Source organism: Geospiza fortis, unplaced genomic scaffold, assembly GCF_000277835.1.
Source record: "Geospiza fortis unplaced genomic scaffold, GeoFor_1.0 scaffold23, whole genome shotgun sequence".
NCBI lineage: Eukaryota > Metazoa > Chordata > Aves > Passeriformes > Thraupidae > Geospiza > Geospiza fortis.
In genome coordinates, this window is record NW_005054303.1 from 9,807,470 (window position 1) to 9,817,832 (window position 10,363).

The following is a 10,363-nucleotide window of genomic DNA, read 5'->3' on the forward strand; positions in this document are numbered from 1 at the left end:
TGAGACTGGTCAAACAGGAAAAACTTCCTGTTTACAGGAAAAACTCCTACTAACCCATTGTTCACTTCCCACTGAGAATTCACCTGCCACAATTCAACATACCTCCAGAAAGAAAACAAAAAAGGGGTAACAATACAAAAAAATACAATAAAAATATCACCACTAATCTAAGAAAAACCCGACAAATTCAGATTTGCCTTGTCTTTTGGAATGGGTCAAGCTAAAAAATCCACCCTGATTAGCACTCAGACACAATGCTTAAGTTGCCAGGAATAAGCCAAACAAAGCCAGTTTTAAAATATTTTAATCTTTACACCACAGTAGAAGTGGCAGAAAAAGAACAAAAGTAGGAGATTATAACTACAAACTGGCTGCAAAAGTGAACAGAAGGACTAACTGACATGACTCGAGATTGGATTTGGGTCTTAATACCCACAATGAAGTTGCCAGTATTGGGTTACAAGAGAAAAGCATTAAACTGTCTCAGGCTGAATCATTGCACAGTGCATTTGAAGTAACTACTCAGGAATTACCTAGCAGCAGGAGGAGCTTCCATATTGATCGAAATGTATTCACACAAACAAAAGTAATTACAAAATGCATGTCCTATTGCATTGCTTCAGCTGTCAAAATGCTGCAGGAAAAACTAGGGGGGAAGCTCAAATAAGGTAAATAGCAGAATTCAAATTCTAGTGTCTAAAAGAACAAAAAACATCCTAACATCTATCCCAAACTCTCCTTCACAAAGGCAAATGTCATCATGAAAAGCGACTCCGTGCATGTCTTCTGGAGGAGGAGGAGGGGCTGAAATGGCCCTGCCAGCTGACAGGATTGTTTACCAGCGGCAAAGCGAATGAGATGCACAGCCCAGGAACCTTTGTTCAGTGACTCGCAGGGAGAACAACCGTGCGAGGGACAAAAGACGCGCTCCGGAGAGGTGATGCCAAAGGCAAATCTGAGGCCTTTCCATGGAAGGCGAGGCCGTTCCCGGGCCGTGCCGGGGCCGTGCCAGCCGCGCCATGCCCCAGGCTGTGTGCGCGCACGGAGAAGCGCAGGAGGCTCTGGGGGAGAAAAGCTTCCTTTTCTCCCCCGAAGGTTCTTGTCAAGGCTCTCCGCCGCCTCGGGTGCCGGCCCCAAACACAGCTGATCGCAAGCCAGGGGCCCGTGAGCACAATGCCTGCTGCTACCGTGCCGCACTTCCCACTCACCCGCTGGCCCCGGCAGCGGCAGCGGGGCGCATCCAGCGCTCCCCCCCGCGGCTCCGCCAGACCCCACCGGCACCCAGCACCCACACGGCACTCACGGTTCGCACGGGAAAACCATTCCTCAGCCTGCAAATCCCGAGCTGCAAGGGGGAAAGCGTCTGTGCGACCAGGCAGGCATGGCAGAGGAAACCCCTCCTCCACAGATGCCCTATTTATTCGCCGCTTTAGCATCCCGGCTGTTGGGGGGAGGCTCGCCCGTCCTCCTCCTCCCCGACCCCGAGCTGGGGAGACACCGGAGCTTTCTCTCTCTCTCTCTCTCCCCCTATTTTAACGCTTACGTTTTGCGGTGGGATTTTACCTGGCAAACGGCCGCATCCCTCCTCAGAACAAAACCAGCAGAGCTTTATTATGACACGAGAGAATTGTTAGCAAGGGAGAAAGCGCACGCCGGGCGGCTGCCCGCGGCTGGCGACAAAAAGGTCGCGGGTTGGAGCCTCCGGCACCGAGAAAGGTGGATGCGGTGCTCATTTCTTGGGTGAAAGAGGGATTATTGGAACCGCAGACCCGGATGATTTGCAGCAGAGTCAGTCTGAAGCGAACCCAAAAAAACGAGCACACGTACATCCACGCACAGGCACCACGCACAAAGATGTATCCTTACTTCCCCTGCGTTCTGCTTTCTCGCCTTTACCATTATATCCCAGGTATTTAAGTACGAATTAAATCTCCCACACACTAACCTGTCCTCTCTTTAACCTTCCAGACCAGGCAGAGGGCCTCCACTGCAAATAGCCTGTTATGCCAGAGGGCAAAATAACCCCTAATCTTCATTTATGATATCATTCGTTTGTGGAAAAATACACTGTCATGATTTCTGTGTGTTATGACTGCCAGAGATCACGGGGTGGGGAAAAAAAGGCAGAAGCCGGAGAACCTTGGGTTACAAGTCACTCCCCATCCAGCCAAGATCAGGAAAAAAAATAAAGAAGTTGTGATAATCCCACCAAAAATGCAAAGAATGATTTTGAAATCAAAGGTTTTTCAGTATTCAGGTAATTTTCCACAGACCTGTACTGACTTGCTGATGGCTCACATGGCAGAACACACAGTGCCTGTGAGGACACAGCACACTGTGAGAGGGCTCAGGACATTTGCACAGGTAAATCATGCCCAGTCACCTTCACAGTTTATTGTCCAGAGTGGTTCAAAAGCACTCTTTGAAATGGCTGACCTGAGTAAATGGGGAAATACTCCCCAGCTTTGCAGGCAGACACTGGGAGTGAAGATGGTGTGCAGAAGACAAGGACTCCCCTTGCACTGCCAGCTCCCCCTGCTCCCTGCACATATTGCATAACCAAAATAAGCTCAACCATCATGCCTGAGACAATAATGAATTCTGTCACAGCTTTTACACTGAAGAGAAGTGTAATCCTCAAAGGACAAAGAGAACATGGAAAGAAAGCAAGCACTTTGTGAGATTTCAACCATCCACATATTTTGTATACCAGAAAAACAAAACAAACCCAAGAATGAGATTTTACAGTGGTACTGCCACAAACCAGCACAATTCTGCTGGACATTGCTGCCTTGTTTACCTGGGGAGGCCTCCCTGCAGCATATTTTGCTTCCCTTGCCATGCAATATTGATCTGCAGCAATTTAAAAAGACCTTTGAACCCAGAGTGCGCCTACACTGATTGTGGGCTGCCACAGGGTAGGACAGCTCACCAACACATGGTGCCTGATTGTCTGCCCTGCCAAAGGGTAACCAATGTGGTGGAAAATAAATGGAGACCAGCTAAAGGGTGTGCTGTGAACTCACTTGCTCCCCAAATCCATAATCTGGGGCCTGCTGGTGCTGGAGCAACTTTTGGGGCAACCCAGGCACAGTGAGGGTGCAAGGGAGGAGAGGGAATTGGCAGCTCACTGCACTCCCCATAAAGCCTCCTTGGACCCCCAGCACAGCACAAGGTGATGTCACTGGAGAGTTTCAACTCCTTCCCTCTTTTTTTTTTTTGTAACCTGAGAAGTTTCAGTCTGTTTGGGAATTTCAGTCCCCCCAGGGTATGCAGGAAATGAGCTGAAAACACCTTCAATCTTCCAAGTTCTATTAAGGAAGGTAAGGGCTGACTTGAGTGTGGCAGTTTAAGATTCCTGGACATGCAATGATGCTGGCAGTTTGCACACACAGGGTAAAGACCCAGTTGCCAAGGACAGTTGCATTTAGAAGAATGAGAAGGCACATTTGACCTTGCTTGCTTCCCTGAATTTTCATGCTTGCTTTAAAGGTCACAGTCACTTGAACCCATTCCTGCTACATACACAAAAACTTTGCTTTTCTCCACAAGGCTGAGAACACAGGCTAGACTCACCAAGTAAGAAAACACTTCAGTGTGCCTGTAGCCAGAGCAGCTGAGAAATGGCATCCCCTTTGCACAGCTTGGCAACAAGTGGCAAGAGCTGCAGGATGCCCAGAGCTACAGAAATGCAACATCAGCTACTGCAGAAACTGGTCTGCAGACCCAAAACTCCCGGAGGCAGCCCCTGATGAAGCTGGTGGCTTTAATGAAGGCTCAAGCAGCATCCAAAACTTTGCACAGCCCAGGCAGTGCAGACACCCTCCACGGACACGGGGTGCTCCTCCAGCCTGACTGCAGGCACTAAGCCAACAGCAATGCAGATGGAAACATCTCCTTTTCACCAGGCTGGGAAGCAAAGTGAGGAGTTAGAATCAGTGCTGGATGGCCCAGGAAAGGCAACACGGCCATGCACAACACAGCTCTTTGCTAGTCCTTGCCTGTTGATGCTTGGCCCAGGTGTGTTGTTCCAGAGCATACTGAGGATGTAAATCCCACTTCATGGGTTTTTGGTTGTCTACCAACCTCAGGCAGCCTGTGCACTCCTCCTACTGCTTCAGTAACAAAAGCAAGAGATTTCCTGTGTCCATCTTCACAGTCAGCACAATTCTCCCTTCTGCCTGTTAGTATGTTTCTATTCCCCATCCCTCAACAAAGAGCACAAACCCCCTGTGGTAAGAGTATCTTCTGAGCCGGACAGAATTCATTTGTTCTCCTTTCCTGGCATGCTAATGCCTTGATGGTTATTTTATCCCATGAAAATTAACATTTTGAGACTCTTCCAAGTTTGCAGCTAGACGGCGGCTTGGTGCAACACACGAGGCAAAGCTTTTGTCACCACACACGCTGAGCACAGGCAGATAATGAAAGTGTTAAGTCCTGCAAGTGCAGCCATATGGCAAATCTGAGCTTGTCACCATGAACTAAGAGAATCACTTCAAGGACTAAATGGAGAGCTCACCTAATTTGCCCATCTGTCCCAGGACGTTTATTGGTTTAAAAAGGTGAAATAAGCTATCAGAAGGAATGCTCTGCATTGATTGGCTTCCAGGCTGGTCTGGCTTCATGTAGGTATCACATAGATATACACTGCACTGCAGAAAAAATAAAATCCTACACAGGTCGCAGGGACAGCCATGGGGACATCAGCAACCACAGAACTGAAGCTGGCAATAAATCTCAATTAGATTCCTTTGTGGATACAGGCTCTTTTTCACTCTTGAACCACAGATCAAAAAGTGTCCATCTACAAAACAGATTCAATGCCCAAAAACGAAGAATTGGCTTTGAATACATAGCTATTCAATATACATTTTCTCCTCCTACTCAGTGCCTGGCTCTGTAGTTCACCTCCTTCCCAAATCTTGGCCTGCCATGGAGACATACTGAAATTTGGTCCTTGCCCCTGTGATGGTGGGTGGGCCACTGGGAGACAGGTGCAAGTACAAATAAAGGTAGCAGCTCATTGTGTGTTTAACAGAAATTGTTGGAGTTGTCAAAAAAAGAGCTTCAAGTGGTCATAGATTTGGCACCTGAAACCTCAGAAAATTATCACTTCGATTTTACTTGCCACAGCTACTAATCTGAAAAGACAGGAGCAAAACCACCTCCTCATTTCATGGATGTGCTGTGAAAAAAAAAGTTCTACAAGCAACCTTTTTCAGGAGAAAGAGAAGGTTTTCTCTGCATCCCAGTCAAAATTTGCCACTTCTCTCCAGGAGCATTCCCCTACCCTCAAACCCTCCAAGCCCTCTGGCACTCCTTCCCAGAGGCATCTCCTCCATTCCTCTTATTTTCCCCAAGCAATGAAGCAGTGCCCAATAAAAAGGGCTGTGCACAGGTCTGCAGACGTGGCAGCACTTGTGCAGTGCTCCAGTCTCAGCTGCAGGGCTGCAGTGGATGCACAGCCCCTGTGCCATTCCCTCCAGCCTCCACACACTGTGAGAGGATCTCTGGACTATGATGGCTTAATCCAGCAGGGACAACAAAATTCTGCCACTATCCTTTACATGTATTCTTTCAACACAGCCTGAATACATTTTTTTTACAGTTTCTGCAAAAGCAAATTGAGAAGGAAGGAGACAGTCTGTGAGCACAGGGCATCACAACCCACACTCACAGGTCACCTCGCCTCCAGCCCAAGGCTCTTTGCTCCTCCCTGCTCTCCCTCAAAGATGCCCAATTTGTGTCACACTGGTGATGAGATGAGCTGCTGCCTCCCCACCATCACCTGAGCTTGAGAGAGGCTACTCAAAAGCAGGGGAGGAACCTCATCTTGAGTGCCCCAAAGCACACCTCAGTGAGGTGGACATTTCAGTCAACTGATGTCTAATTTAATTCCTTCAGACATCAAATCTCAGTGGCAAGCCAGCACCATAGCAGCAAACTCAAAGCAGAAAGTTGGAAGGTTAGAGCAGGGCAAAATAAACCCTCAGGAGTGTACTCAGAGTCTGTGTTGAGGATCTGGCCTGGTGGTTACTCATGACTGAGCAGCTGAGAGCCTGCCCCAGCAAGGTGGATTAGGTGAGGGAGGAGAGGTGCTGCAAAACACCGCCATATGCTGAATTTCTCTTAGTATTAACTCAGAGGGGACCGGCAGAGCTCACAGGGCTGCCCGATAATCTTGGGCCACCAAGGGAGCTGCTTAAAATCACATTTCGCCAGGTCCTTCCAGTTCATTACCCAGTTGGTGGATATCACAAGTAGAAGCTGGCATATTACAGACATTTTGGAATTAATTGCACAGGAACACTCATAAAGCATCACACCAATTCCCCAGTAGCTGCAATATCCACTTAGAAACCAAATCCTGGGAACCTTATTGATGCTCTAGACAAATCCACAACAATGTGCCTCAAAGCACCACTGCACGCTTGCCTGAAGGTAAATATTTAAGACACACCAGGTAGACAAGTCCTCGTTACAGAGTACTGAAATACAGTTGCCAGATCTCTCTCTAAATGCCCCATCAGTTCTTCAGCATGTTTTCCTAAAGCTCATCAGAAATGCACCATGCTTACCTCACTTTTAACACGGTGCATTTTAATCTACATTTTAAAATTGCTACAATTCAAAATGAACACACAGCAGAACAAAAAAAGATCATAAAAGAGCTTTAAAAGTGACACATTACTATCAGATGAGAACAGAAAAGGTGATATTACTGAAGTGAAGCTTGCTTTCCTACACCAGATCAAAAACAGACACCTTGAGACAGCCATTGCAAGTCTATCTGCAGTGTCAGATCTTAAGAAGGCACCTTCTGCTTAATCATTCACAGCTCCTGTGTCACCATTAATTCAGATCTCATTCCTGATTAAGGCCCAGCACACTTAGCACTACATTGTCACAGCCCAAGCACCTGCATTATCTGTCCCAAATTTAACTGAGCAACAGAGCTGCTGAGAGCCCGGAGTGGGGGATCACAGGCAGAACAAAACCTTGGGAGAGAAGTTGAGACCAATACCAATTTGGTGTTAGCCTTATTATTTCGGGATTACCAACAAACTCAGCAGGAGGCAAGACCAGCCCAGCATCCTCCTCCCAAGCTGTGGCAGAAACTCAGAGATAATAATGAAATGGGATAGTCTCAGTAAGGCTAATACTGAAATGATCGTGATGTTCTTAACTCTGTCAAGTATAATAAAGATGCTTAATCCATTAAGAGGAGGTTGTTGCCTAGACTGTGCAGGTTTTGGTTTTCATTTCAACTGACAGTATTTTTCACTTCACCATCATACAGAAAGTTCTGAATTTAAAAGGAATTCATATGGTCTTTCAGTTGTTTTTAGGAGGGAGACTGAGTAAAGAAATAGCACTGGTATTAAATGAAATTTCAAACACTTGTGAATATAAAAAAGGAACATTATCATATAAATCTGTCTGCAGAGACAGAATAGAGTCTATTCCTAAAGTCTGTGCATTCAGACACAGAGTGAAAGAGAGGCTTGTGTTAAAATAGGAGGCTCTCCTAAAAAGCCTAAATGAACTACCATGCTGCCTTAAATTTAGGTTGCAATTCAACACATGGAATGGAGAGATCACTTTGACTCTTCCTTTTACAAAGCTGCCATCATTAAAATTTTATTTCATATGAATTCTTACACCCTGCCCTCAACCATTAGATAAATTAAGACATTTGGTGTCATAATAAAGCAGTAAGTTATAAAAGAAAAGTATTCCCTTCAGCTTGACTCTCAGTAATGAATTCCAACTTAACTGGAAAGTTCATGTCACTCTGTTTCTGATGGTCAAGGACACAAACCTCTGACTTTTATCTCACATAAAACATTGGAAATAATTTTCTTACCGTGCTCCAATGACATCAAAGAGGTGCTGCCAGCGATCATTGATTTTGTTCAGTTTATCATCTATTTCTGCAACTCTGCTCTTGTTGCTAGCCTTGATTAGCTGATCACCCATTTGTTTCAAGTGAAGCTTATTTTCACTGAACAGGTTTATTTCTTCCATGCAGTCCTGATAAACATACATAAACATTGCTTTAATTACAGGGCAAAACAAAACAATGATACCAAAACAAAAATATGTGTTTCTTTTCCCACGTATATGATGTGAAGCCAGGATTGGCTGAGGTTTTTACATTAGCACACAGAGCTCTCGCTAAAAACAAAATGAAAACCTCAGTGAAGAAGCCCTCTCACAATCTATGAAAAAATAAGCAGCTTAAAGACTTGCAAGTGCCAGGAGTAAGTATTCCTAAAAATAGCAATTGAATGTTCTAATTTTATCTGCTGTTTTCCTGATTTAACATCATTTTTCAATGAAGCTACCTCAAAAGAACCCAAATTCGAGTTTAGGGTGGCTTTATTTTGCTGGCATTCTTATCCAGAGGAGATGTGGGATTAGATACTGAGACATTTTAGCCATGTGGAAGAACAGCAGAACAATAATGGTTGATTTTTTTAAAAATCAAGCTAATACAAAAGTATTAGAATGCACCAAATACCATGGAGGAAGAGGAAGAATTAAGTTTTATTTTTTGGTTGTGGTAACTTCTTGTTCACTTGGCATTTCTTTGCCCTCTGCTCACCAGGTGTGTGTATGATGGAGGTGGTGAGAGCAGTGAGCTGGTCCCAGGACACCACTCTGAGCAGTGCTGGGTGTGCACGTGTGCCCCAAAACCCCAACTGCCCAGACCCACCACCACAGCTCACACTGACTAAATGCACTCCAGTGGCATTTGTGCTCTGCTTTAAGCTCCAAATCTGAGTATCAAGAAGAGCTAATGATAGAAAAGCTCATCTCACAGAAGCCTCTCTGTGCTGGTTTTACATCATGTATCACTTCCAAGAAGCAAGGAATCCGTGAGGAATCGTGCCTCTGTAATGAATTCTCTGACTGCAACTGAAGAAAAGTGGCATTACTACTTACCTTCTGCAATTTGTCTATCATGTCTTCAATGCTAACATCTGCAGTCTGCAACACTTTGCTTTCCATTTGGACCAGCCAGGAGCACAGCTCCTTATTCTTCTCATTGAACACAATCCAGGCATTGAGCCTATCCTCGATCTCCTGCTTCCTCAGGGACACCTGTGGAAAAGCACACACAAGAAATTCTAGCAACAGCTTTTTCTGGAAGGAAACCAGCAATTATGAGCCTTCTAATTTCTAGTCTGCATTTGATCTTATTCCATGTTGCAGGAGCAGTTATCAAGTATCCTACTTTCCTTTCCAAAGCCATCAAACAGATTGTTATTACATCTTATTTTGGATAGCAGGACAAAAAGTTGACTAGCAAATATCAGATTTCTCCCTCAGAAGAAAGAAACTGAGGGACAGCTTTATAAATAATGTGCTTATATAATAATTTAAATGCTACTCAGTGAAAACCTGAAAATGTCAAACAAAGAAGGAATATAAAATACCTAATTACCTCATATTGTTTAGTGTGACCCCATATATAACACAAGAGACGTAACACCTAGGTAAGTTCTTATTTTTCTGCCACTCTAAGAGAAACTTTGCAACTACTGATTGCAATTACTTTATCTCTATAAAAGCCTCCCTGTTTTCTTTCCATTTGCCCAGCAGTAATTGGAGAAGTTCCAAAAAACAGCATCAAGAATCTCTCCTTTTCATTAAGAACTATGGATTTTTTTCCCCTATCAAAAATACATTTTCCAGGATGGATAAACAAACTGTCTAGACAGAGCAATTAAGGTCTGAGACTGCCTGAAAAAGCAGAGTTATTATCATTGCTCCAATATCTCAGAAATAAGCAGGGTCACACTTCTAACTAGCTAATAGCGCCTGTCTCTAGCCTAAGGCTCTTAAATATGTATTTATTTATTAACCTTGATGGATTCCTGTACCAGGATATATGGGACAAAGGAAGTGAAAAATGGCTCAAGCTTTACTGAAGCAAGAGAAACAAGTAACCCCTCATTCTCACCAATAAATTTTGTCTAAAGACTGCACAATATTTTGCTTGTCTCGGCTGTAAATGGCCACTCTAAATGTCTCCCGGTGGCAGGAAACACTCCCTCTTCACATCTCACATGCACTTTTTATACAGCATATGATTCCTCAATATTCCATTACTGATTCTTCTAGACTAATATCTAACACTATTTTGTACCCCAGAGTGAAGTTTAAATGTGTAGTGTGGAAGCAAGGCCAGCTCCATGTAACACCAGGATCAAAACAGAAGGCACCAAGCCATCTCCTACCACATTGCTATTGATATTAAATTCTGACTTGTTTTCCAGGAGGGGATGGAGAGCTGAGAGGGATTTCTGAATCCTTCATGACAATCTAAGCAAAGAGATGAGGATGAAAGCAC

At 44.6% G+C, this 10,363-nt stretch overlaps 1 protein-coding gene across 1 annotated transcript in view; it reads right to left on the reverse strand.

Moving 5' to 3' along the window:
• SYNE2 (spectrin repeat containing nuclear envelope protein 2) overlaps window positions 1-10,363 on the reverse strand; it is a 158,116-nt gene that overhangs the window by 24,382 nt on the left and 123,371 nt on the right. The window contains 2 exon segments of the mRNA XM_031066314.1: window positions 7,871-8,037; window positions 8,953-9,111. Coding sequence (XP_030922174.1) covers window positions 7,871-8,037; window positions 8,953-9,111 — 326 coding nt within the window.